This window comes from Callospermophilus lateralis, chromosome 19 (assembly GCF_048772815.1).
Source record: "Callospermophilus lateralis isolate mCalLat2 chromosome 19, mCalLat2.hap1, whole genome shotgun sequence".
NCBI classification, from domain to species: Eukaryota; Metazoa; Chordata; class Mammalia; order Rodentia; family Sciuridae; genus Callospermophilus; species Callospermophilus lateralis.
Window position 1 is genome coordinate 20,693,210 of NC_135323.1, and position 25,550 is coordinate 20,718,759.

The following is a 25,550-nucleotide window of genomic DNA, read 5'->3' on the forward strand; positions in this document are numbered from 1 at the left end:
GAACATGGGTGAGTCCATAGGTCTGTCTGAACCGCCATCATACCAAGTTCCCATGCCCAGGTCTCCTCCAGTCCTGAAACCTTATTCATTCAATGAAGGGAGACTCCCACTGCACAAATACTGAGTGTGAACAAGTCAAAGCAAGGCAGACACATGACTTAAACAGACATTTTCACTAGAGGCGCCCTAACCCAGCCTGAGGGGTAGGGGGCACCCCAGGAGGCTGCCTGCATGGAGGAGATGAAGTTCATCAGTAGGACATGGCTTCTTCCAGGGCCTGTGCTCCCAGGAGCCCAACAGCAATAGACAACTTTAGCTCTTCCCTTCTAAGAGATAGTTCCTCTCTTAGAAGTCTGTTCCTGGTGGTATGGCAAAGACCATGGAGTTGGCCAAAGTGAGGTGTTTTGCCTCTTACCAGCTGATCAGCTCGAGAGAGATGCTAGACCTCTCTGGGCCATAGTCTCTGATAAAAGGGAGACAATAGGAGAGACTGCCTGAAAGGATTGCTGCAGAGATTAGATTAGAGTGAGGCGCCGGCCGTGGAGAAACGCAGATATGACTATTATTTCCCGGGACCGGACGTGCTGATACTACCCTTCTCCTAACCCTGCGCAGGGTCAGGACCCTCAGATCCTTGCCTCTTCAAACACCGGGGGATGCCAACGAGGTGACCAGGCCGTGGCCGCCGAGGGCCGCAGCCGCATTTCCGGGCCGGCAGCAGCCAGGAGCAGGGGGAAGGGCAGCGCAGGCCTGCGCTGGCCGCCGTATGACGCGCCCCCTCATTTGCATGCGGCGCGCCGATTGGCCACGGAGGCCGCCGGGACTGGAGGCCGGCCCCCTCCCCCTCCCGCCGCAGCCGCGGCAGCAGCTGGTCTCGGTGTAAACAAGTCGAGGCGGCTGCGAACCCGGGCCGGGGGGGACGGCGCCCACCAGGAGCGCCCCCCACTCCCAGGCCAGGCCACCCCGCGGACCGGGGCCCCGCGCGCCCAGGCGAGGTGAGGCCCGCACCGTCAGGGCTGCGCGTCACCCCGCGCCCCCGCCCCGCCAGCGAGGACTGCCCCTTTCCCCAGGCGCCCGCCCCCCACCCCCCGCGCCCCAGGTGAGCCCCGGGGTCTCAGGTAAGGCTCCGCGATACAGGTAAGATTCCCTCGGTGGAGATGAGGTCTCAGCGCCCCCGGGTGAGAGCCCCCTCCGCTATTAGGTAACCCTCCACCTTCAGCAGGGCCTCCTGCCTCCTCCAGGTGAGGGAGGGACCTTCTCTCCAGGTGAACTCCCTGGACCCCAGAGTAGCCCCACCCGCAGTCCAAATGAAGTCTTAAGGATCTGCCAGTTCCTAACTCCCTGTGCTCCCCGCTGATCTGGGACTGACAGTCCATTCACTCTAAAGCCCCTTCCTCCAGCTTCAACTGCCAGGTCAACAGGGGTGAAGCTGGAAGCAGGTGGGTGACTCACCTTGAGCTCCTCCTAGCCTCAGTTTCCCTGCTGATGCAACCTGAGGCCTCCTCACTGAGTCAAAACTGAAACGACTCTGGTCCCTGGCGAGGCTGCTGGCTCTGGGGAAAGGAGAAAGCAGCCAAGTGTGACAGAGAGTCCCCATGGCTCTGGGCGTGCCTGCATGTGTGTGGCCTGGGTCCTGACAGCCCACCTACTCCCTCCCTGGCAGGCACTGGGCTCCCTCTGCTCCCCGTGGGCCGCTCCCCGCGTGGGGCCACTGCCCCTGGCCCCCGCCATGGTGCGGATTTCAAAGCCCAAGACGTTTCAGGCCTACTTGGATGATTGTCACCGGAGGTATAGCTGTGCCCACTGCCGCGCTCACCTGGCCAACCACGACGACCTCATCTCCAAGGTAACCAGGCTACAGTTGAGGCTGGAATGGGAGGCTAGATGGGCTGTCTGGCAGCTCCCCACCAGTAACCCTGACCCCCTCCTCTCCCCTTCCCACCCTTTAGTCCTTCCAGGGCAGTCAGGGGCGTGCCTACCTCTTCAATTCTGTGTGAGTATCTGGCCCCCTCCTTTCTTTTTCCTGACCTCTGTTGTGACCTATGACCCCTGGTATCATGCTGAGACTCCCAGAGTCCCCTGGGTCAGGCAGGATACCGTGATCACCTCTCTCTTGGATTATAAGGACAGATGCAGTGGATACAAGCTGGAGGAGGGCTCTGCGATGGTGGGACACTTCCTGAAACTGCCCCATGTCCCTGCAGGGTGAATGTGGGCTGCGGGCCAGCCGAGGAGCGGGTGCTGCTGACAGGCCTCCATGCTGTCGCTGACATCCACTGCGAGAACTGCAAGACCACTTTGGGCTGGAAATATGTGAGTCAATTATTTTTGACCCTATGGTAACCTTTGACCTGACCTCACATCACCTGTTTCTCACAAGTGGTCAACTGGCAACTTTTCAGAGTGCATAGGCCCTCAGAGAGAAGCCAAACTGTCTTTTCAGCCCCTGACCATGTTTTCTTCTTTTGCATCCTACAGGCACTTGTAGAATTTTTCTCATAATCCACCCCTTCCTTCAAAGGCATCAGCATCTCTGTTTTAGAATGCTTATATACTGTGCACTTTTATGTGCCTGGCATATATTTCCCAGAGATGTTAGGTAATTTGCCCAAGACATAAAACTGATCAGAATAGGAATCAGAATCCTATTCGGTTCTTTTTTGTTCTTTCTTCTTAACTCCAAATCCTTGCCCATTGGCTTATATTATCATTCAGAAGATCAAAGAAGTTGCTCAAGACCCCAGAGCAACATGGAACTTGGGTCCACAGGCCTTCTCTTCCATTGCCACATTGCCACTGCTGCTCTCCAGGATCTGATTTCATTACCCTGAGTCTCATTTCCTTATCTGACATTGGAGGATAAAGCCACCACCTGGCACCCAAGATTGTAACAGGGATCAGATTAGACGTAGCAAAGGAAGATGCTCTTGGGAATCTGTAAGGTACTGAATTGGGCAGGCATTGCTTGGAGTTCCTCTGTGAAGTGGGTACCCCAGATAAAACAGACAGTCTGACCTGAGTTCAGCTCTTGGCCCTGCCATACATTTGCTGTGTGTCTCTAGACAAGTGGCTTGGCTTCTCTGGACCTCTGAAAAATAAAGAGGTAGCCTAGGCAAGAGATTAAAAACTCAAGTTTTTGAGGCCAAGCAGATAATATGGATTTGCAAAAGGAATAACAGAGAGGAAGAGCAGGCTAGGATAAATGGGAGTAAGTGTATGTGCCTATAGTATATTAAAGTTTTGGGGATTTTGTTTGTTTGTTTGTTTGTTTGTTTGTTTGTTTGTTTTGAGGCACAGGGATCAAGCCTCTCACATTCTAAAGTTATTTTCATGAAATTCTGTTATCCAAATAAAACCATGTGTAGGCTGAAATGACCCTCAAGCCACCAGTTTGCTTGAGGACTATGAAATCTTTTAAATACTTTCATGTCTTCTCTGTTGAGATTGTCAGTGCTTAAAAAGTACCCATGATTCAGAGTTCTGTCTACTCCTTATTAGTGAGGAACAGCCCTGCTGTTTACCAGCTCTGTGTCTGTGGGCAGGTAGCTTGGCTTCTTTGGGACAGTTTCCTCATATGTAAAATGAGGCCAATCAGATCCATTCCCCAGCCCTGTGTCTATGGTAAAGCTCTTGCTTCCCGCCCCCTTTTTCAGGAGCAAGCCTTTGAGAGCAGCCAGAAGTACAAAGAGGGGAAGTACATCATTGAACTCAACCACATGATCAAAGACAACGGCTGGGACTGACCCGGGCTCCTGACGCATGTGGCTCCAGCCTGGCCTGGCCGCCAGGAGGCGCCACTGGCTTCCCTCCACCTGAAGGGAGCTCTGGACCTTCAGGGCCTCGCAGAGGAAGAATCCAGCTCCTGTACATATATTTTATTGCATGCACTGTGACCTTGGGGGGGAGATCAGAAGGGGGGACGACACCCCCGCATTTCCCTGCGATCTGGCTGGCTTGGATCTCGTTTTTAACCCCTTCCAGTCCCGCCTGCCCCATAGATATGGCCTGTGTGCTGCTCTCTTGGCCCCAGTACACCGTCTGCCCTGTGAACTTCTCCCAACGAGCCCCTCTTACCCCACGCACGTCTGTTCCCCTCGTTCTGTAGCGTTTGTATATAATAAAACAATGAAGTGGCGACAGCCCCAGGCTCACGTGGAATCCGGTAGGGGGAAACTGGAATAAAGACTCCTGCCCCTATAGACCTGTTCCGTTCCGGACCCCCACGGGGCATGGTTTAGACATGGCCTTCCAGGCTGGTCTCCAATACCTGTGGGATCATTGAGCCCACACTGGCCCTAGGCCTTGACCTCGAGTGATCTACGTCTTCTTGCGCTAGTGCTTGGCCGCCGCCTAGAGGCAGGTCTCCTGGGAGGATGCCAAGCTGCCCGCTTCACCGCCCCCCTCGTCCAGCCTACAACTCCCAGAGGCCCCAGCGCAGTCTACTTATCTCCTTCACGCGCGCCTTCGCACACAGTCTGCTGGGAAGTGTAGTTCCGAGCGTGCCGAGGTTGGACCTTATGGGCAACCCTGCGCTAGAAGTGGAGACTGTAGAGCTACGTGCGTCCCTCAACTTTTGAGACTTGGTGAAGGGTAGAGGTTTTTCAGAATGGGAATCAGGAAGGAATGGGTTCGGTCCTCTGCTGCGGACTCGTCGAGTTCTCCAGTGTCCCACGTAATTATTAGCTCAGGCCGCTTCCCTCCAACCCGGCACTTTCCCTCCAATTACGCTCCTTTCCTCCAAGCCCAGTTCTCCCAAGTGAGGGCGTGGAGATTACTAGCAAGAAAATCTGAGACGCCAGGGTCTGCCTCAGGACTACGGGCTAGGTCCCAGGGTCCAGGCCCCGCCCCCCGTAGCTTGTCCCTAGCCGGGGCTCCCCCCGTGGGAACGGGGACCAGCTGTCCGGAAGCGCCAAACTGCGTCCCTGTCCGAGCCCTGGGGATCAATCAGGCCGAGGAGTTAATTATGTAATGAGGGGGCAGGGGGTCGGGGCTAATGAAGCCGCCCATGGGGGAGGGGAAGGGGAAGGTACAGGTATCCGGCCCCCTCTTGGACCCCTTCGAGGCCCCAGGGGTTTCCACTCCAGCCCACCTCCAGGGCCTCAAAGAGGGGAGGGGCTGTGATCCCGGGTCTGGAAGGGGCTGAGCTGTGAGCTATAAAGGGGGCATCTCTCAGCACCCGGGGACTATAGGCAGCGTGACCTGAAGCCAGAGGGACTACAACATGTATCATCCACGAGAGTTGTACCCCTCCTTGGGGACCGGCTACCGTCTGGGGCCCCCCCAACCCGGTGGGGACTCCAGCTTCCCTCCCGCCCTGGCAGAGGGCTACCGCTACCCCGGTGAGCGGTGGGACCTGCTGCTGGGTAGGGGTTTTGGCGGCTGTGACCCTCGGCCGGTTCCTCATTCTCCCCACATCTCCAGATCTGGATACCCCTAAACTGGATTGCTTCCTGTCCGGGATTGAGGCTGGTCCCCGCACCCTAGCTGCAGCCCCACCTCTGCCCCTACTGCCCCCTACCCTGGGTACTGAGCCAGCCCCACCAGCTGCAGAAGCCCTTCACTCCCTCCCTGGGGTCAGCCTGAGCCTGGAGAACCAGGAGCTGTGGAAGGAGTTCAGCGCTGTGGGGACAGAGATGATCATCACCAAAGCTGGCAGGTGAGGGCTGGCCAGACCAATTTCTTCTGGGGTCTCTTGGGAAAGATAGATCCTGGACACCAGAAAGATAGATCCTGGGAGTTTCTTCAGGGCTGGAGTTCAGCCCAAGTTCAGAATTTGACTATGGCCTGGGGCATGAGTGAATGTGGATGGAATCAGGACTGTGGCAATTGTCAAGGGTCAATTTTAGAGTCTGTGGTTGGGTTTGGGGGTCAATCTATTAAGGGTCACAGATCAGTCTGAACCAGGGTCAGGAAGTCTCACTGGTTTATAGGTTAGTGTGTGGCCTAGATCAGGAGTGGGTCTGTGGCTGGAATCAGGATTTAGACTATGTCTGGGATCAAGCTGGTGGCCAGTCTCAGGGAAACCTGGATCAGCTCCATGTTTAATTTGAATAGGAATCAATATGTGACTAGGTCTGGGCTGACCTCTGAGGCTCAAGTGATCAGTGTGTGGCCTGTGACAAGATCTTTATCTGGACAGGAGCTCAGGCCCTAGCATGGTAAATCCTCTCCTCTCTGAAGGTAGGGTCTTATTTTTTCTGAAGCAAATTAACAGCCGTAGGGGCTGGTGATAGAGATCAGATAAGGAAACCAAGGTGGGGAGCATGAGACTCCTGGCAATATTGCAGGGAGAAAAGTTAGCCACAACTCCTTCAGCAAGTAGGCTCTGCTTCTAAACTGCTTTGTGATCCTGGTCAGATTACCTATTTGTTTCTCTATCTGTAAAATGGAGTCAGTCTTCCAACTCTGTGATTCTGCCTTTGGGTTCTAATTCCACCTCCCTTGATGTTTCTCTGCCAGAACTGACTACCTGATGTCCCCTTACTGGTACTAGGCCCGCCTCTGGCCAGTAGGTAGCTCCAGGCCTCTCCCTTCTCTTGCCTTGTGCAGGCGCATGTTTCCTGCTTGCCGAGTGTCAGTCACTGGCCTGGACCCTGAGGCCCGCTACCTGTTTCTTCTGGATGTGGTTCCAGTGGATGGGGCTCGCTACCGCTGGCAGGGCCGGCGCTGGGAGCCCAGCGGCAAGGCAGAGCCCCGCCTGCCTGATCGTGTCTATATTCACCCTGATTCTCCTGCCACTGGTGCCCACTGGATGCGGCAGCCTGTGTCCTTCCATCGTGTCAAGCTCACCAATAGCACATTGGACCCCCATGGCCACGTGAGGCCCAAGCTGGAACTCCAGAATAGGGGTTAGGGGTGGTGCTAGGTAGAGGCTAAGGCTGGGGCCCCCGGACAGGGAATCACTCCCATTTCTTCCCTTCCAGCTGATCTTGCACTCCATGCACAAGTATCAGCCCCGCATACACCTTGTGCGGGCCGCCCAGCTTTGCAGCCAGCACTGGGGGGGCGTGGCCTCTTTTCGCTTCCCTGAGACCATGTTCATCTCTGTGACAGCCTACCAGAACCCAAGGGTGAGTGACTCTGCTTGAGGGGGTAACAGCACCCTGCCCAGGCTGCAGGAGCTTTGACCTGGATTTGTGCCCCCAGATCACACAACTCAAGATTGCAGCCAATCCCTTTGCCAAAGGCTTCCGAGAGAATGGCAGAAACTGCAAGAGGTGAGCATTGTCCATTCACCGATCCGTTCAACAATATTTATTAATTGCTCTCTAATGTGCCCAGCACTGTGTCAGATGTCAGGAATGCAATGGTAAATAAAAACATTTATTCACTCATTGAGTCAACGAATATGCTTATTTAGCATCTGCTGTATGCCAGCCACTGTTCTAGGCATGGGGGACACATAAGTAAACAAAGCAAATCAAAGCCTGTGTCCTCATGATGCTGATAATGCTAATAGGTAAGTAAACAAAATAAATAAATAAATAAAATATAAGTTAGCATTATGTTCTAAAGAGAAATAAATCAGGGAAGAAGGGATAGGAAGGCTGGGGTGTGGTAGTGGATAAATGGCCTAGGAAGGCCTCCCCGAGGAAAGAACATTTAAGAAGAAAGACCTGAAGGAAGTAGAGGAAGCCATGTGGTAAGTGGGAAGAAGCATGCTTGGGAGTGGGAGTGCAAGGGTCCTGAGGCAGGACATACCTACCATGTGAGGGGAATGGAGTTGGTGAGAAGGCAAGTCAGGGAGGTGATGGGAAGCTAGGTTAGGCTCATAGCAAGGACTTGGGCATCTGAGTACAGCCCCCTCCGGGGGGACCCCTACCCTCTGTCAGAAGAGATGGACATGACCCACAGGATCATTCCATCAAATGTAAAAGTGTGACTGTGATAAACAGCATGAGGAAGGGTCTGTGGCACCGTGGGAGGACAGGGAGGTCTTTCTTGAGGAAGTTTTGCTTGACCTGAGACAAAAGGGATGAGTTCAGTAGGCAAAGAGGGGATAGGAGATGGCAGCTGATGGAGATGGGGCAGAGGGAAATGGGCTGGGATCAGGCCATGCCTTAGACTTGCAGCTTGGGAGAGTTTCCACTGATTCTAAAAACAGTAGGGCACTGAAAGCTCAAGTGGGGAATAAATCCCAGTTCTGCTTCTAATCCCTTGATTCTCTGGCCTTTAGTTTCTTCATCTGTAAAATGGGTATAATAATGGCACCTGCCTGATAGGGTCCCTGGGAGGGTGAAATGCCTGGCATCTGGTAAGTACTAATAGTGCCATCATCATCATTACTATCATCATCATTATCATCATCATCATCATCACCACTGTTCCCCAGGGAGCGGGATGCCCGTGTGAAGAGGAAACTTCGAGGCCCAGAGCCAGTAGCCACAGAGGCCTATGGGAGTGGAGGTTAGTTGTCCTAATAGTGATGGGGCCAGGCCTGTAACACTGATCCTCCCTGGCCCAACCTGCCCCTTCTGTCTCCCCAGATACACCAGGGGGTCCCTGTGACTCCACCCTGGGTGGGGACGTTCGTGAGTCAGATCCTGAGCAGGCCTCAGCTCCCCAGGAAGCTGTTCCTGCCCCGGCTCCTCCATGTGGTGGCCCCAGTGCTGAGGCCTATCTCCTGCACCCCGCAGCTTTCCATGGGGCTCCCAATCACCTACCATCCAGGTGAGTGGGACAAGGACACAGGGTTGGAATGCTCCTTTCAGGTGTCCCTTCTCTCCTGTTCTGACAGCTGTCTTTCTACTTCAGGAACCCTACCTTCCCTGAGGCTCCAGACTCTGGGCGCCCAGCCCCCTACTCAGCTGCATTTTTGGAGCTGCAGCCTGGGCCTGGGGGCTCAGGGTACCCAGCAGCTCCACCAGGAGCATCCTTTGCTCCACACTTCCTTCAAGGGGGCCCCTTCCCCTTGCCATACCCAGGCCCTGGGGGATACCTGGACGTGGGCTCCAAACCAATGTACTGAGCCGACACAGGGCCCCTCTGCCTCATCTTCCATCACAATCTCCAGTTCCCTTCCCCCAGCATTGTAGCCCCCTCATTCCACTGTCCCCATCCCCCACACCAAATGGCTGCCTTGGGCCTGTCCCCCACCCCACTTCACACCTTGATTTCACTCCCACCCCCTCTGGCTTCAAAGCCCAAGCCAGGCTGCTGGAAGTCCAGCTGGGGCCAGCTTCCCCTTCCCGGCTCTCACCTCCGTGTGAATGGAAGGAGGCTCTGCCTGGCCAAATGGAGACAGCCCAGCATCTCCACCTCCTGTGGCCCCACTTGCCACCACTGCAAACCACACCAGTCTGTTCTCAGGACCAGAGTATTTTTGTTAATAAAACTCAAAAAGACATCAGGGCTCAGGAAACATTGGGTTTGTGGTGTTGGCCCTGGGCAGGGCTGGGCCAGTGAAGGCTTTGTGGAGTAACCCAGGAAGATCCAGAACTGCCTGTTTCCAGCTCTATGACCTTGTGCTCACTAATCAACCTGCTCTGGGCCACTTTCCTCCTTAGGAAAATGGAGGAAATCTGAATTTCCTAACACTAGCTGTTTTGAGAATTAAACAAGGCTGCTCCTTTACCCGGCATGGAGGAGGCCTCTGGGAGTGGTCACTGGAGGCTCTGGGCAAGCGGACTGACTGGAGAGCTGCCTTCCTGGCGGGATTAGGGCCAAGGAGTGAAGGTCCTGCTGCCCACCCAGGTCCCAGGCCATCATCTCTGCTCACCCCCAATCAAAACTGACTTAAACCCAACAACCATTTTTCTTCTTTTATTAGAATTTTTTTTCTTTTTTTTCTCAAAACTTTTATCTAAAAACAAACAAAAAAAAAAAAAAGGAAAAAAGAAAAACAAAAAATTACTGGAAACTTCATGGTTCAAGTGGGGAGAAAGGAGAGGAGGAGCATGGAGCTAAGGCTCCAAACCTCTCCAGAGAAAGTCCTCACCCTTGAAACGCCCTCTTGGGGGAAGAGCAGAGCTGGGGACAGCCCCTCCTTGCCCAGCCTCCAACTGGGGAGAGGGCAGAGTCACAGTGGTCCAAGGGCCAGAAAGGTTGGAGGGGGCAGGGCCGAAGGGTCACAGGAAGTAGTCGGCCACCGGCTTCTTGGAGGGGATGCCCCGTGTCTCCTGGGGAGCAGCCTCAAAGATGATGAAATCTTTCTGGAGATGCTCATCCAGCTCCAAGATGGCTGCCACATTGCCACAGCTGGAAATAGGGGGCAGCAGAGTTAGGAACGGGTCAGCCTAGGTTCCCCATCACCATCCCGACCTCCTGGTCCCACCAGCTCACCGGTAGCAGTAGTTGGGTGCTGACCACACAGTGAGCACGGTCTCATTGAAGTGCCACTTGTAACCTTCCATCACTAGTTGGTGGGCACGGCAGATCATATCAATGTCATTGGCTGCGTTGAACTGGGCCACCACGTCACTGCCAAACAGGTAGCCGGCTCCACGGGGGCTCACACCCCAGCCTGTTGTGTCTGAGGCAAATAAGGTAGAGATGGGGAGAGGAGGTCCTCAAGGGTTCTCTGGTTGCCCACTGCCCCTTAAAGGTGAATATCCTGTCACCTTCCTCCAATCAACCAGAATCCCGGGCAGCAAGATTCCCCTGGAATATATATGTTCCAGGGGATTCTGGGGGAGAGGACTGCAAATGTTGGAGCGGATGAGCTGGCGAAAGAATGCTGGGGTCTCGTTCCACCTCCTAATCACAGTGACCATTCAATGGACTGTCCAAACAGGTGTGCATGCGAGTGAAAGGAGGTGCTCGTGAGAGCCACCAGCAATATCAGCGCGAATAAGCACTGTCGTGGCCCAGGAGGAGTGAAAGGTCACCCTAGACCTGGCAGGGCAGTCTGAGTGGCAGTGACAAATGGGAGGCTGGGCCCTCGGCTGGTACTCAAGAGTCCTGACTGTAACTCTCAGCTCTACTCCACAGCAGCAGGGACTCCCACAACGCGAGGGGTCCTTGGGAGCTTTCATTCAGAGGTCTGACCTATGAAGAAGCTGCTGTCAGGTCCTGAAGCCCCTTGCCATGCAGGGAGCCAATGATTTTGTCCTAAACAGCCTTCTGACCATGACCCCCTCTCTGGGATCCAGCATACCCCCTTGCTCCCCATGGAGGGTCCAGCCAGCCCACAGGTGGAGGACAGAAGGCAGTGTGGACCAGCCCTGCCCTGCTCCTCCCTACACGCTTCCCGTCTAGCCTGTCCCGTCAAGGTCCTTGCTTTAACCATGTCTCAACTAAAGAAGGTACCGCCAGACTGGCCCTGCCCCACCTGCCCACCCCTCACCTTCAGGGTCAGACCAGAGGAGGTCACACATGGGTCCATCATGTGGCACTTCCTGCTTTCGATCAATTGTCCGGATCTGGTCCAGAGTCTGGATGGAGGGGGAGAGGCCCCCGTGCACACAGAAGATCTAGAGGGGAGAGCAAGACCAGGAGGGAGGAGGCACAGATCCAGAGTCTCCCCCATCACTCCCGCCTCAAAGAGTCCCGTGGCCAGCCTACCTTGCCATCAATGATGGCTGACAGGCTGAGGTAGTCAAAGATCTCAGTGCAGTAGCGCCACACAGTCACCGAACCATATTTGCGTAGGCACTCATCATAGAAGCCATAGACCTGCGTGATCTGCCGGCTCTCATGGTTGCCCCGGATCAGGGTGATGCGGTCAGGATAGCGAACCTAGGGGTGGCCACCAAACCAGGGCTGGGATCCAAGCTCTGTTTCTCCACACGTCTGACAGCCTCACTCTGTGTTCATAACCTTTGTCCTGGCCTAGACTCATGTCATTTATTGCATAAATCATACAGTGTCATCTGCCTCACAGGTCCCTAGCTCCTCTTTCAGAGGAAGTAAACAGACCCCTCCCGCCTTCAGCTACAAACCCAACGGCTACTCTTCTACCTGCCAGACCCGGGTCCTCCGTGATGCTCAAGGCTCTCTGGCCCCTCCACCTCTCTCCACCAATGGACAATGTATCCAGCCATCCTCAGTGACTGCCACCTTCTCAACAAAGCCAGCCTCTCTTTCTCCCCCAGTGCTGCCCCATTAGCTCATTGTCCAAGGCTGGGTCAGATGGCCCTGAGTCAAGGCAACAGCCCACCAAACAGAATCAGTCCAGAGCCAGCAGCACAGCTCCAAAGTGGAAAAATGGAAGGGAAAATGATGGTGGCCAGGATACAGAAAGGCTGGCCTGGGACGGCCCAGGCATGGGCTCTAGAAGCCCGGGGCTCCCACCTTAAGTGCCAGGAGTAGAAGGAAGGTTTCAACACTGTAGAAGCCACGGTCCACAAAGTCCCCCATAAAGAGGTAGTTGGTCTCAGGGACATCGCCACCCACCTGTGGGGAGGAAGAAGGTTCTGCTTGGTCTTTTGGACCACTGCAGCGGCCCATGCTCCTATCCAGCTGAGGCCCTTCTTTCACAAAAGGTCCATCCAACTAGAAGCTTCCTGCTCCCCTTCATGCCACCAAAGGAAGGACTTCCCTGTCAGTAAGTGGGGCCTCCAGTCACTCCCAGCTCCCAAGCCCCAGTTTCCCCTACACTCACTCTGAATAGCTCCTTGAGGTCATAGAATTGTCCATGGATGTCGCCGCACACCTGAAAAGTATGAAGGTGGGTTGGCACTCACGCAGTGGTCAGAGGGATGGCCCCTCTGTTCCCAAAACACCCCATGCTTTCAAGAGACTCATGGCTCTTGAGGCTGCCACAACTCCAGGCTGGACATCTACTATCTGCCCAGAGTCAGCCTGCTGTAGTGTCACCCGCCATCCCACCCTGAGTACCAACTGCCCCACTGACAGGGGCCAGAATTGGTTTTTTTTTTCCCAATGCTACTGACTGCTCCTGGAGGACTTGGCCCCTCCCTCCCTCCTTCCAAGTACCCAGAATAAAACTACAGATGCAGAGCCACAGAAATGTGACCAGAGTCACTCACCAAACTGGACTCCCCCTGCCCTAGCCAAGAGCATCCCAAACAAATCAAAATTCCCAAAACATGCATTTCTTAGAGTGGGGCACCCAGGAAGAAAGGAGAGGAGACAGACACTGGGCTCCCTGGGACCCCAGGAATGAGGGGTGGACTTATGGTGTTTCAAAAGATCAAGCCAGGGCTTCAGGGACAGAGTATACTCACGGTGACTGGGGAGTCCACCCTCTGCACATTGCTCTCCTCTACCAAGATCTCTCTGGAGACAGGAGAAGACCAGGGTCACCACAGCCAGGACAGCCCAGCCCAATTCCTGACCTTTTTTGGGGGGGAGGGGAGGACATGAGGTGGTCCTTGAACCGCCAGGGGGCAGGAGTGAAGTGTTCAACTTCCCCAGGATCAGTTGACCATGGCCCTCCACTGTTCAACCCCTTCCAAAGCTCCCAGCTGCCAACACGACAAAGTACCAGCTCTTATCCCAGCATCCAAGCCCTTCCATGCAGACTGTAACTTCCAGCCTTGACTCCCCTGCTACTCCCTCTCAGGTATCCAGTATTTACTCTTGGGAGACAGAGCTCCTTGTTCCCTTAGAGCTCTCCCTAACTGTCCCATAACTGAAGTCTGATATTAGTCTACCAGTCCCAAGACCCTTCTCCCAGACTGTCCAAAGACAAGGGTGGTATCCCCGGCAGGTCAACCATCAGATGCACCTTCAAAGGGAGGATGCACTGTTCCTACATTTTCAACATTTATTTCAATGTTGTCCATGGATGTCCCCGCACACCTGAGAAGGTGCGGACTTTATTTCTGGAAATGCAGTCTACTTCCACTTGAGTGAGGATGACATAAATCACTTTGGCAGTTATAGGTGCCAAGCTTAAGTAGCACCTGTATTTCCAAATTTTGCTCCTGATAAGAGTAGCATTGAACATTGGGGCTCACACCACAGGCCACAACTGTTTATAAGGAGCTATGCACAGATGCCCCCCATCAGTCACCCTCAAAGGCAAGAACAGATGTTTCACAGAGAGGATGTAAAAGCTGAAACATGGGAGGCTGCTGGGTGGGTGGCAGAAGCAAAGGTGGGATTTGAACCAGAGAAGCCTGGCTCCAGGCCTTTTTTTTTTTTTTTTTTTTTTTTTGTGGGAAGGGTTAAAGGAGGGGGCCTGACTCTTTTTATGGAGCTATTCTGAGGGGGGATGGCCCCACGCTGCTCCTCCTCCACCCCACTGTTTCTGCTAGTCTCTTCCCACTAAGGGAGTTCCCCAGGTACAGGGAATGGGAGGATTCACATCTGTCCCTCAGGGGACTCTCTGAGTACAAGGCAGGTATGCCTTAGCTTTCTCCAACAGGAGGCAGCACTGACGGTGGTCCAGGAGGCCAGAAGAGCAACTGGGCTCTCCCACCTGTACTGAATCTTGGGATGAATATCCTTCCATAGCAACTGTTTATAATGACCCTTCTGAGAGACTGGGTGAGGGGGTTCTTTTCATTCTCATCTAATGGATAAACAAAGCAAGGCTTAAAGTGGCAGAGTCGAGGCCACAAAGCTGGAGAGTGGCTGAACTGGAACTTGGGAGCTCAATCTCGTAAGAATTTATGCCAGTCTCTTCAACTAAACCCAAGACACACCTGAAACCCAGCAAGATCAAATGCAGGAGTCTTCCTCCTGCAAAACCATAACTCAGGGGCAGCACAGCACTGGTGCACTCAAGGAACAAGAACCAGGTTCTCTGACACCAGCTATCACTTGCAGCACATCACTAGCCCTAAAGTGACTCACAACTGTTCCCCATTATTTCCACAACTAATAAACCTTCTGTAAGTTCCTAATAATGTGCTAGGCCCTGTTCCTGGATAGGCAGAATCTCATTCAGGCCTCACAATGACTCGAAAAACTTATATAGGTAAAGTGACTTGACCAGGGTCACACTGCTGAGATTCACACCGAAGAGTGCCCAATTCAAAAACTTTTCAGTTCAGACTACTGCAAGCCTCTGTGGTTCCATGGGTTTAATTTTTTCTATGTACCCTCTCAGTAAGCTGAAGTGTTTGAAACTACTGGCTTCAGCCAGTCTCTGACGGGTCCCCAGGCCATGGCCAAGTGCTAAAATTGGTTCCTATTCTGACTAAGCCTAAGATAAGAGAGGCCACCTCAAACCTCAACCTAGTACCTTCTAGCTACATTTCAGTCTCAATTAAGCAGGGTCCTCCCACTCCTCAGTCCTCCAGAGCTCCCTGCTCCCTATCATACCCCATATCGAAATGTCTCTGTCTGGCTATCAACGACCATGGAGCATAGTCAAGAACCTGGGCTCAAAACTCATTTCCTCTCGAACTTGATAACTTACTGTGTGACAAAGTGTAAGACTAGATATCTACACTAAGGTTCAATTTGATCTTCTATAAAATAGAGTAAATGCTTCCTCCTGTCCTGCATATTCCATAGGGCTGCTGGAATGGAGACTGTACACATAAATTTGCTTATTCTGAAAACTCCAGCATGCTATCCCAGCATCAGCTATAATCATTACCACACTGATCCAAGTCCTGTGGGGAAGATAAAATTTATGGGGAAAAAAGATTTAAGTTCCTAAAAATGCCAATCAGAATCGAGGAAAAGAGAACTGAAAACATCCTAGAGCTGGTTTGGTCAGGGAGATTTTCTTGTCTCTTCTTTCTTTTCTTTTTGAGATGGGGTCTCACTTTGTTGCCACGCTGGCCTTGAACTCCTGGGCCCAAGCAATCCTCTGCCTCAGCCTCCCGAGTAGCTGGGATTATAGGTGTGCACTCCTGCACCCAGCAAGCAGATTTTCTTGAGCTGTCAAAAGAGTAAAGCTCCATACAGGCATTTTAAAAGAAGCCTAGTATGTTTATCAATCCCACACAGGTCCTATCTGACTGCTAAGAGTCTGTCTTGAGTGGAGAAGAGCCAACCAAATAATATCAGGGGCACAAATTTAGAACCCAGCTCTGTTACTTCCTCACTAGGTGATCTCAGTCAAGTCACTAGACCTATAATTATGCCTTTCTGTTCTTATGTAAAATGGAGCAAATTAGATTCCAACCTTATAGGTTTGTTGGATGGGAGGATGATGGGGGACCAGGTTATTAGTGGATCTATTGTTCAATAAACAGGTAATTCTCCAGCTCTTCTATAATTCTCCAGCTTGGAAGTCACAGTCAAACAGTTCGCTAAAGGAAGCAGGAAAACTGTCTCCTCAATTGCTGCCCACATATCTTTAGTCCTCTGCTCCTCTCATCCTACTTGGAATGACTTTTCTCACTGGTCCTGCCCCTATCAGATAACCAAAATTATCTTTATTCTTTGTGCCCATCTTCTCTTAGAAGCCTTTACTGATAGTTTCAGCCCATATGATTCTTGCCTTTTCAAATAGCAATAATACCACCTAGTGTTTGTCAAGCCATTTACACTGGACCAAAAGTTTACCTCAAGCACCAGTTCACCGAATGTAGCTTCACAACCATCCTACTAAGCATGATCATCTCCACTTTACAAATAAAGAAACTTGCCCTTGTTGGTGTACTGATGCATGCATGTAATCCCAGCAGCTTGGGAGGCTGAGGCAGGAGAATCACAAATTCAAAGCCAGCCTCAGCAACTTAGCAAGGTCCTAAGCAACTCAGTGAGATTGTCTCAAAATAAAAAAATAAAAAAGGGGCCGGGGATGTGGCTCAGTGGCTAAGTGCACCTTGGTTCAATCTCTGGTACGAAAAACAAAAATAAAAAAAACTTTTTTTCCTTGAGGCACCAGATCAACAACATTTGTAAGAGGCAGAGTTCAGATTCAAACCTAGAGTCACCGCATTCCAAAACCTGGACCCTTAATCACTACATCATTCTACTTCCCATAGAACTCTTAAGTGGGTGTCCATCTAGATCATGCTTAATTCTACTCTGGCTTATTTACCTCCTAGATTAAGCATGAGACTGATCCAACTCCACCTTACTGCATATGGCCTGAAAAATGTCAGGACACAAAATAGCTTCAGACTCCATTCCACACTTCCTAGAAACTTTGAACATCTAAGTCTTCACTTGTAAAACGGGGACAAAAACCACCTCTTTTAAAGGGTTGTTGTTGGGATTAAGATCATTTCATAAGTCAATGCCTTTAACTTCTGTTCTTGCAAGCACTCCTTTTACACCTCTTTGTATTCTTTTCCTGAGCTCAGTCCCTTCAAGAAGCTGCTTCTGTTCGCCCCAATGTTGTTTCCCTGAGTTTTCTAAGTACTTTCTGTAACTCTCCTTTATTCCACTCAAAGCATAAAATCTAATATTTTCAAGTCTTTACCCACATCTACCTTCCCCTGGCAGACTAGGTAGTTCCTGGAGGAAAGCGGAACTATTCTGCTCCTCTCGGGAAAGCTTCCAGCATGGGGCAAGCCCAAAGTTCTGAGCTGGGTCTGCCCCAGGCCGGAACCCCTGGGTGGCAGCTTGGCTTCACTTTTCTGGGGCTCACCTGGCCTTAGCGCACAGGGCCTTGACTTCGCTCTCCTTGATGAGCTCGCAGCGCCGTAGCTGCTCTATCTGCCGGTCCAGGTCGCTGATCTCCGCCATGGCCCACCCCCCCGGCGCGGGTCAGAGTCGGGGCCACCGCCCCCTCCGCACCGCACAGGGGTCTCCTGGGAAAGAAGACCAGCCCGCGGATGAGAGTGTCCGTGCGGGGCACGGGGGGGCGACTAAATTCTGGGGCTGGCCCCCCCGCCTCCCCTCACATCAGCCCCGGGATCCCCAGCGTCCCACCGCTCAGGCCGCACCCCCCCCACTAACTCCCGTCGAACCCCGCGGTCCCGCGCTAAGGACGGTGGCCTAGAGGGGCTTCAGACTATTACCGCCGCTGCGACTCCGGCTCGGGCTCTCGGACTCGCTTGCTTCCTTCCTTCCCTCCGCTTTGGGCCGCCGCCACCGCCGCTTCTACTTCCGGCCCCGCCGCGGAAGCAAAGGGAGGCCAGTTCCGGCGCGCGCCGGATGTGGCGTCATACACACGCCTCCCCTCTCCTTTGCCGCGCCCTGCTCGCCACCCCTAGAGGCGGAGAATGGGAGAGCTGAAGGAAGCGGGGGGTAGCGGATGCGGACTGGGCACCTGGGCGCTGCGAGGTGTTAGAGACGCAGACCAACCCCCTACCGTTACAGTAAGAAAACCAAGATGAAGTTGGGCTCTCGCTAGGCTGAATCACTTCATATTACAAGTTTTTGTTTACCCATTTCATCGTGCCTCCCCTTCTACAATCCTGGGGCCTGTTCGCTATTGCAGCTCCAATGCTTAGGGTAAGTCTTGGCCCAGTAGACATTTATAAATATTCAGTGAAGGAAGAAATCCCAACCTATGTCTCTTCCCACTGCCCCAGAGAAATCTTTGTCAGGGAGGAGCTCCAAAGTTTGGGGCAGAAAGGATCGCGCCCTTCCTGCTCTAAGCCTGTGCCTCAGTCAGCACGACGTCCCTATTACAAAACCAACACCTGACACCATTCTATTGCCTGAACATTTTATTCCTTTTTTAAGAGGAGGAAACTGATTCAGAGAAGTTAAGTAACTTGGTTGTGGTTGCAGAGCTAAAAATTTGGAATCCAGAAAAGCTGTGTTCTCAGTTCTAGGTGTTTTGGGGTTTTTTTTTTCTCCTTCTTTTTTTCCTTAACTGCTTCTGGAACTCACATTGTTATAAAGATTAAAAAGACCAACATTCCCCAAACTGGCATTAAAAACTTCTCTGCTTCCCTAGTCTTTTGCTGCAGGAAGAGGTAACTATTGATCTTTAAACAGTCTTTCCAGTCCCCTTGCCTTTATACATCATGCTGTCCTTAGCGTCGTCTTCTACTGACCTTGTTTTCACTTGCTTTACTTCAGATTTTGTTTTCCTGAGTTGAGTGAGGCTAAGAGAAATGGCCCAAAGTTTCGAAGAGTTATAGAGATGGTTTTTGTTTTTTTTACCACAGGGAGTACTACGGATCAGACCCAGGGACATACACGTTAGGCAAGTGCTTTCCCACTGGGTAACACTTCCAGCCCAGGTTTGGTTTGGTTTTGGATAAGCAGACAGAAGGGAGAGACTTAAGTTTTTAAATTCCTAGAAGGTGGTAGATATCCAGTCAGTGCTATGTAGATCACTGTCGGAATTTTGTAGGATCAGGGAGATCAGAAAGGTCAAGACTTTTTTCTTGAGGGAAGCTTGGAATGGAAAGGATCTGCACCAGGAAAGGGTGGGAGTGAGGAGGTTGCAAGAAATATGTGAAGTGGCAGAACTACTCAGTTCCGTAATAATGGCTAAGATCTGCAGCAGCTAGGAACTGGTCTAGTTTCTGCTACACCCAGGACTGGGTGATAGGACAGGATTCACAGCATGGCCTGGGGCTGAATGTGAGGCCCTCATTATGGCTTCTTGGAATGCAGCAGCTCAGTTCTTAACCTGGAACCTGAGCTCTGTAGTTCATTTTGTGTGTATTTGCATGTCAAGGCGCAGGTATGTGGGAGATTCCAGGTCCAGAGAGGCCTAAGAAGCTATTTCTAAACCCATCTCCTATTAAAATGAGGAAATAGAGCTCGATAGCATTGATTAGGAGATGAACATTAGATGTGTCCAACAATGCATCTTGGGCAAGATAAGCATAAATTGGGAATCTCAGCACCCATTTTCATAGTGGTGGCTACTTTAGTCATGGGGTCTTCTGTACCCTTGTGTCCAAGACTGTAGCCTTATAAGACTTAAGTGGTGACACCTGTAGTCCCCAACTCTGAACCTTATCATATACTGCTAGTTAGACAGGATGGAGCCTAGAAGAAAATTTGACAAGCTCCCAGCCTTTCTCAAAGCCCTGAGTAAGCAAAAAACAGAGGAAGGCCCTACCCCACCCCTTCTACCCTTTTCCTGTTCAGCCACCTCCCTTGGCCCACCCTGCCTTAGATGCCACAAGACAAGGACAACAGACTCCCCCTTAAATAGTTGTTTATTGGCAGTGGGCTGGAAGGGGCAATGGAGTTAGCGCACACAAACACCACACACCAAAGTCACGAGGGAGGCAAGAGTGATGGGAAAGAGCCTGGAGCCCCATGTGGCCCCCTCTTGAAGAGTGAGTGTGAGCAGGGGCCTGGAGTGTTGAGGGGGCAGCCTGAGAATGCCTCAGCTTAGTAGGCATGGTTAGAGACGAAGAGGGATTCGCTGGCTGCAGCCCCGGCCTGTCCACTTGGGGTGTACTTTCCTTGACAGGCAAGGCTGTTGGCCTAAGAGGGGAGAGGAGCCAGCGTGAGAAGGTCTCTTCTCAGAGTCCCTCCCATCCACCCAGACACACCCTGCCCCCATCTGCCCCTGCCTTACCAGGGCTCGCTTGATGTACTCCTCCTGGGCGGTCTTCAGGTTCTCCTTCTTCCCACCCCAGGCCTTCAGAGCAGAGGCCTGCAAGGCTCGGCCATAGGAGAAGGTCAGAGCCCATGGCTTCAGCAGGGGACACTTGTTGATGGCATTGAGATTGATAGATGCCTCCTCCTCACTCTGCCCTCCAGAGAGAAAGGTGATTCCTATAGAACAAGGGTCAAAATAGGGGTGGGGCTTTAGCCAGAGACCCAAGAAATAGGAAGAAGCCCTTAGACACTGCCCTGGAAAGCAGACCAGTTGGGCTCCAGGGTTGTAGGCACAGTTCATCTACCTCCGGGAGGCCAAGACAAGGGAGGTAGGCCTCACCAGGGACGGCAGGGGGCACCGTGCGGCGCAGTGCTGTGACAGTTGCCATGGCAATCTCTTCATGGGAGTACTTCTGGGTGCAGGCATGGCCTGGGGTGACCATGTTGGGCTTCAGCAAGGTGCCTTCCAGGTAAATGTGGTGGTCACTCAGAGCCTTGTAGACAGCAGCCAGAACCTAGAGGAGGGCAAAGTCAAAGTGGACGGGTAGGGTGTGAGCCCAAGGTTTGGGCTCAGCTGCCCATTCCACCACACCATCCCGGCCGAGCAGACAGGCAACCTACCTTCTCAGTTACATACTGACAGCGCTTTAAGTCATGGTCCCCATCAGGAAGGATCTCAGGTTCCACAATGGGCACGATGCCATTCTGTCAGGGGAGGGACAGAGTAGCCACAAGGCCTCATCACCTAGAACCCCACCCACAGGTCCTCACAGCCATTGGCCAGGATCTTATCTTGATGATGATAGGAATGCCCTCAGTGGATTACTGCTGACAGGCATCTCAGATCTACCAGGCGATCCCTATTCTGCCCCTCTGCCTTACAGCATGTCCTCCCAGGGCCCAGCCTCATGTTCAGTGCGTATTGGGAACAGCAGCTTTCGGGGAGGTAGGATCCTGGCAGATGGGGGGCAAGCTAGCCCATGGAGGTGGCCTTTTGGGGACCTGCAGTCCCACCTGCTGGCAGATGCTGGCATAACGGGCCAGAACATTGGCATTTTCCATGATGGCAAGAGATGAGGGGGTGTGTTCCCCAATCTTCAGCACACAGCGCCACTTGGCAAAGTCAGCTCCATCCTTCTTATACTGGGCACAGCGCTCAGACAGCCCATCCAGCCCTGAAGAGAAAAGGAAAGAGTCAGAGCATGGTGGGGGAGGGAGGGATGCATCTCCACTCGCTGGCTGGCAGGGGAAAGATCCAAACAGTTCTCACCTTGGGTGGTGGTCTCGCCGTTTGTTCCCGCCAGGGGCACCACACCCTTGTCTACCTGTTGGGGTGGATGAGGGTAATGATCTCTAGTATCTTTTCCTCCTCCCTCAACCCCAAACTCACTTAATCTCTCACCGACCTCTCCAAGCTTGCCCATATTTTTACTTAGTTATTGCACCCAGACCTGTAAGGTGTGATACATTGGAATATTATTCCACAAGAATATTAACTGGATTGGGTGTCAGGACACCTGGGCTCTACCACTCACTAATGCCGAGCGAATGATTTTACCTCCCTGAACTTCTGGCTTTTCATGTGTAAGTGGGAAAATACCTTGCTCTTAGAATTATAAGGATCAAGAATGCCAGGGCTGGGGTTGTGGCTCAGTGGTAGAGCACTTGCCAAGCACATGCGAGGCCCTGGGTTCGATTCTCAGCACCACATAAAAATAAACAGTACAACTAAAAGAAAAAAAAAAAAAATTAAAAAAAAAAAGAATGCCACCTGCGGCTATAGTATCTGCCTAGCATGCAGGAAACTATGGGTTTGATCCCCAGCACCACACACACACAAACAAGTCCGAGTACACCATAAAGCCTGTAACCAAGGCTCCACCCTAGTCTTTAGACCCCCAACTCAATATTCATCCCCTGCCCTATTAATCTGGATTCCTTTCCCTCTCATTCATTTCCAAACTTAAATCCTAAGGCCCTGCTCCCTCACCTTTATGCCCACGACACCACCCTTGGATTTGATGACTTGGGGGAAAGAACGCCCATCATCCGCCTTCTGGTAGAGTGTCTCATGGAAGAGGATGACACCCCCAATGCAGGGATTCACACGGTCATCAGCAGTCAGCAGCAGCTGGCGGTAGAAGCGCCGATTCTCCTCGGTGTTCTCAGTGCCAATGGACTGCAGCCGCTTGGCAATGCTTCCTGGAAGGGAGCATCACATGGGAAAATAAAGAGATTGACCTGTCACTTCCAACCCTGGGCCCTCCTCCCACTCTTGTCTTGGGCCAGCACCGTACCAGTGGACTCATCTGCTGCCAGGATGCCCTTGCCCGGAGCCACAATGCGGTGAGCTATCTCAGACAGCTCCTTCTTCTGCTCCGGGGTCAGTGCTGGGTATTGGTAGGGCATGGTGCTGGTGGTAGCAGGTTCCTGGGTAAAGGAGACAGATGGGGGTAGAGTAGTTAGCTGGGACTTCTCATGGTCACCCAGTGAACCAGGCCCCTTTCTTGGAAGTCAGGGGAAATGATCCCTACCTCCCCTGCCCCACACCCTGGCAGGTCCTGGGGCACTTCCTGTCCCCAACTCTCCCCTACACCCGACTTCCCTATACTAGGCCTGCCTCCTCCTGTACCTTTCCTAACTCTGTCTGTTGCTGGGTTTGCTCCTGAGTTTGTTGCTGGGTGTTTCCCAGCTGAGAGTGGGGTTGCCCACTGGCAACTGGGGGAAAGGAAAAAGCCATAGCCAGGGACAGGCGGGTCATGTTGAAGCCGGACCCTTCTGGCTTGCGCCTTGCCATGGGGTCACCTTGCCTAGAAACAAAACCGAACCGAAGTATTTTAGAATTTAAAGGTCATGAGTAGGGCAGAGGGCCCCAAATCTCATATGAAAGGTCCCAGAGAAGGTAAAGATCTGTGCATCCAGCCACACCACAACCCCGGGGGCCAGGTCTGAGATTAAAACCCAGATCTCCTGACTGCTATTAGGGTGTTCCTTACAGTCCGCCCAAGATCCCAGGGCTGGCCCAGGCTCCAAGGCTTCAAGGACATCCCAAGGTCAGGATTCTCCCCCCAGGGTGAGGGGAGGGTGTTAGGAAAAAAAAGTAGGAGGCAATCGAAAGCCCAGGAAAGGGCAGCCCAGCAAGCCCAGTCGGAGGTGGAGGGAAGGGTAAGGTTCGCCCGTGCTCACTGCTCATACAGGGAAGGAGAAATGTTGAGGGGGAGGCAAGCGCCCCACCCCTTCCCTGAAAAATGCTCCTGTCTGTTTGCACGGCTGCAGCTGTTCCAGGCTCAGAATCAAGATCACAAGGAAAGATAGGGAAAGTGTTAATGGGTCATCAGGCCCAGCTGAGGGGTTCCCCCCCAATACCAGGGGCTCAGGGTCTCCAGGGGCAGGAATCACCCGCCACCCAGTTGTGCAAATCCTGAGGCAAGTAAAAGCTGCGTCCTCCCCTCTTTGCCTTTCGGGATCTCTATCGAGGCAAAGGGACCCTACGACTTTGTACCAGGGGTCCCTGCAAAGATAGGGATTGGGGTAATGGTCCTTCATCTCGTCCTGCTTCCTCCCCCGCCATGACTCAGCGCGGTGCTGCTGCGTTGCGCAGCTGACCGAGGGAGCTATAGCTGGAGAGGGTTAGGGAGTAGCGGCCTGGAGAGCAAGTCTGTGGGGTGGTAGTGGGAAGATACTGGCCACAGTCCCCGGGTGGGGGCTCCGCGAAGGCGCCCGACCCGCCACTGCCCCAGGATCCTTCTCCATGGTTCCAGACCCTCGCACGTGGCTAGGGGCGCTCACCTGGCACAGAAGGGGGCGGGTTTGTGGGGTGCGGCGGCGGAGGGTGGTGGGCTGGCGGGTGGACTGAGATGCGAACGCTGCAGTCGTCACCGGAACCGGGTTCTGCCGCGCGTTCCGAGAGGAACGAAGCCTATTCAGATCCCGAGGGGGCGGCGCAGGGGGCGGGCAGGAGGAGGCGACTTTGGTCTTTTAAAGACACCGCTCCGCCCTCCTCTGGGTTTTTTCCTTTACCGGGGACTGGAGGCGTCCAATTGCAGGCGAGGGACAGTGCGCAAGGCCGCCCAGAAAGGCGAAGCTAGGAGGCGGCTCTTGGGAGGGGACAAGGCAGCGAGAATACGATCCCTCCCCCATCCCCCCAGGACGTGACTCGGGCCACATCCCGCGGGTCGCCAGGGCCCTCCCCTCCCTTGTACTTCCCCCCCACTCAGTCTGGCGCGCTCTGGAGCGCCGTGACTCAGCCGGAATTTTGGCACGGGATGAAATGGGGATGGGGAGGTGGGGGAAAAGCGATAGAAGAATCAAAAGATACGAAGGCTGGCTTCTCTTCCCAGGTACCATCCCCGCGCCAGGGCAGCCCCAGCTTCCGGCCAGCGTGGTTGCATCGCATGTCACATCATAACCAAATCAAGAGGTCGGGCGTCTGCCTGCCTCGCCCGTGGGCTGTCCTGCTCGGCGCGGAGCCGATCCCTCCCAGTCCTTAACTCAGGCGCAAGAGAGGCGGAGAGAAGGGCGGCGAACGGAAACGCTGGGAGCGGAAGAGAGCGGCCTGGGCTTGCAGAGAGCCATAGCGAGGCCTCCCCCTAGGTGTGGGGTCCCGCCCTGGCAAGGGGTTCCCGCGTCAGCGTGGAGTCGGGCTCCGGGCCGGGAAGGCCAGCCTGGCCTGCTCTGGCACATGCGCTTTCCGCCCGCTGCTGGTGCACACTTGAAAACCAGACTGTGCGGAAACTAACCGCCTAGGACTTGGCCTAAACAAGTGTCCTGAAACGTCTTCCCTGAACCTGAATTCCTTCTCCAATACAAAATCCACCCCGCGCTGATCCGCAGATTTCCGATTTCCGCGCTCCCAGATATTTACTGAGCTTCCCGAATCCTTCCCCCATTCCGACCCCTTCGGCCCACCCCCACATCGCGGAGTTAGGCTAGCTGCCCACCTGCTGCGAGGCTGAAAGGGAGGCGCTGGCAGAGCGTGGTCGGCGGCGAGAGAGCCAGGCGGACACTGGGTTATAAGGCAGCTCCTGCCCTCCCCCCACACACAAATGTCCCCGACCTTCTAGGTAACCCTTGCCCTTTCGCCGCCACGGATCCCCGGCAAAGGACCTATATTTAGGGAAACCTGAAGCCCCTGACATTCAAGCCAGCGTGGGGCCCTCCGTGGGGGAAGGAGGAGGAAGCCTTGGGTCTGCCCTAGGGGGAGGAGGGGTCCCCTCCCACTCACCGGTACTTCAGAGGAAATTTCTTCCTTGGAGACCTAGACTGAAGCTCTT

At 53.4% G+C, this 25,550-nt stretch overlaps 4 protein-coding genes across 9 annotated transcripts; 2 read left to right on the forward strand and 2 right to left on the reverse strand.

Moving 5' to 3' along the window:
- The first annotated feature begins 878 nt into the window (after positions 1–878).
- Ypel3 (yippee like 3) lies at positions 879–4,139 on the forward strand. Of its 3 annotated transcripts, XM_076840665.1 has the most exons (5): positions 879–995; positions 1,664–1,846; positions 1,950–1,993; positions 2,205–2,313; positions 3,654–4,139. In XM_076840665.1, the coding sequence occupies exons 2-5, from the start codon at positions 1,730–1,732 to the stop codon at positions 3,741–3,743; spliced, it is 360 nt and encodes a 119-aa protein (XP_076696780.1). In that variant the 5' UTR covers positions 879–995; positions 1,664–1,729; the 3' UTR covers positions 3,744–4,139. The 3 variants fall into 3 exon arrangements, with proteins under 3 accessions (XP_076696780.1, XP_076696779.1, XP_076696781.1); XM_076840664.1 differs by lacking the exon at positions 879–995 and having other exon boundaries at positions 1,006–1,846; XM_076840666.1 differs by lacking the exons at positions 879–995; positions 1,950–1,993 and having other exon boundaries at positions 1,671–1,846.
- A 383-nt stretch (positions 4,140–4,522) lies between these two features.
- Tbx6 (T-box transcription factor 6) lies at positions 4,523–9,285 on the forward strand. Of its 2 annotated transcripts, none has more exons than XM_076840496.2 (8): positions 4,523–4,672; positions 5,422–5,656; positions 6,550–6,817; positions 6,924–7,070; positions 7,147–7,217; positions 8,333–8,406; positions 8,487–8,670; positions 8,755–9,285. In XM_076840496.2, the coding sequence occupies exons 1-8, from the start codon at positions 4,624–4,626 to the stop codon at positions 8,966–8,968; spliced, it is 1,242 nt and encodes a 413-aa protein (XP_076696611.1). In that variant the 5' UTR covers positions 4,523–4,623; the 3' UTR covers positions 8,969–9,285. The 2 variants fall into 2 exon arrangements, with proteins under 2 accessions (XP_076696611.1, XP_076696610.1); XM_076840495.2 differs by lacking the exon at positions 4,523–4,672 and adding an exon at positions 5,222–5,339.
- Positions 9,286–9,747: 462 nt separating this feature from the next.
- Positions 9,748–17,906, reverse strand: Ppp4c (protein phosphatase 4 catalytic subunit). Its single transcript, XM_076840275.2, has 9 exons — positions 17,778–17,906; positions 17,405–17,567; positions 13,128–13,179; positions 12,542–12,592; positions 12,232–12,333; positions 11,503–11,676; positions 11,285–11,411; positions 10,282–10,471; positions 9,748–10,197 (listed from the first exon to the last, which is right to left on the reverse strand). Exons 2-9 carry the CDS (start codon positions 17,500–17,502, stop codon positions 10,068–10,070), a joined length of 924 nt encoding a protein of 307 aa, XP_076696390.1. The 5' UTR covers positions 17,503–17,567; positions 17,778–17,906; the 3' UTR covers positions 9,748–10,067.
- A 1,962-nt stretch (positions 17,907–19,868) lies between these two features.
- Aldoa (aldolase, fructose-bisphosphate A) lies at positions 19,869–25,326 on the reverse strand. 3 transcript variants are annotated; one of them, XM_076840998.2, is made up of 9 exons: positions 25,218–25,326; positions 22,575–22,707; positions 22,268–22,479; positions 21,548–21,602; positions 21,292–21,452; positions 20,899–20,982; positions 20,618–20,792; positions 20,255–20,454; positions 19,869–20,160 (listed from the first exon to the last, which is right to left on the reverse strand). In XM_076840998.2, exons 2-9 carry the CDS (start codon positions 22,684–22,686, stop codon positions 20,065–20,067), a joined length of 1,095 nt encoding a protein of 364 aa, XP_076697113.2. In that variant the 5' UTR covers positions 22,687–22,707; positions 25,218–25,326; the 3' UTR covers positions 19,869–20,064. The 3 variants fall into 3 exon arrangements, with proteins under 3 accessions (XP_076697113.2, XP_076697115.2, XP_076697114.2); XM_076841000.2 differs by lacking the exon at positions 25,218–25,326 and adding an exon at positions 24,067–24,225; XM_076840999.2 differs by lacking the exon at positions 25,218–25,326 and adding an exon at positions 22,910–23,089.
- Between the last annotated feature and the right edge of the window lie 224 nt (positions 25,327–25,550).

What these genes read in the sequence shown, in the direction of transcription:
- Ypel3 (XM_076840664.1), top strand. Translation starts at nt 1,616, where the DNA reads ATGTGTGTGGCCTGGGTCCTGACAGCCCACCTACTCCCTCCCTGGCAG. An exon ending in GCCTACCTCTTCAATTCTGT is followed by an intron (nt 1,994 to 2,204) that starts GTGAGTATCTGG and finishes ATGTCCCTGCAG; the next exon opens with GGTGAATGTGGGCTGCGGGC. An exon ending in CCACTTTGGGCTGGAAATAT is followed by an intron (nt 2,314 to 3,653) that starts GTGAGTCAATTA and finishes CCCCTTTTTCAG; the next exon opens with GAGCAAGCCTTTGAGAGCAG.
- Tbx6 (XM_076840495.2), top strand. Translation starts at nt 5,222, where the DNA reads ATGTATCATCCACGAGAGTTGTACCCCTCCTTGGGGACCGGCTACCGT. An exon ending in CATTGGACCCCCATGGCCAC is followed by an intron (nt 6,818 to 6,923) that starts GTGAGGCCCAAG and finishes CTTCCCTTCCAG; the next exon opens with CTGATCTTGCACTCCATGCA. An exon ending in CAGCCTACCAGAACCCAAGG is followed by an intron (nt 7,071 to 7,146) that starts GTGAGTGACTCT and finishes TTGTGCCCCCAG; the next exon opens with ATCACACAACTCAAGATTGC.
- Ppp4c (XM_076840275.2), bottom strand. Translation starts at nt 17,502, where the DNA reads ATGGCGGAGATCAGCGACCTGGACCGGCAGATAGAGCAGCTACGGCGC. An exon ending in GCCCTGTGCGCTAAGGCCAG is followed by an intron (nt 13,180 to 17,404) that starts GTGAGCCCCAGA and finishes TCCTGTCTCCAG; the next exon opens with AGAGATCTTGGTAGAGGAGA. An exon ending in GGGTGGACTCCCCAGTCACC is followed by an intron (nt 12,593 to 13,127) that starts GTGAGTATACTC and finishes CATACTTTTCAG; the next exon opens with GTGTGCGGCGACATCCATGG.
- Aldoa (XM_076840999.2), bottom strand. Translation starts at nt 23,074, where the DNA reads ATGGCAAGGCGCAAGCCAGAAGGGTCCGGCTTCAACATGACCCGCCTG. An exon ending in AACAGACAGAGTTAGGAAAG is followed by an intron (nt 22,708 to 22,909) that starts GTACAGGAGGAG and finishes TCCTTTACCCAG; the next exon opens with GAACCTGCTACCACCAGCAC. An exon ending in ATGCCAGCATCTGCCAGCAG is followed by an intron (nt 20,983 to 21,291) that starts GTGGGACTGCAG and finishes CTCCCCTGACAG; the next exon opens with AATGGCATCGTGCCCATTGT.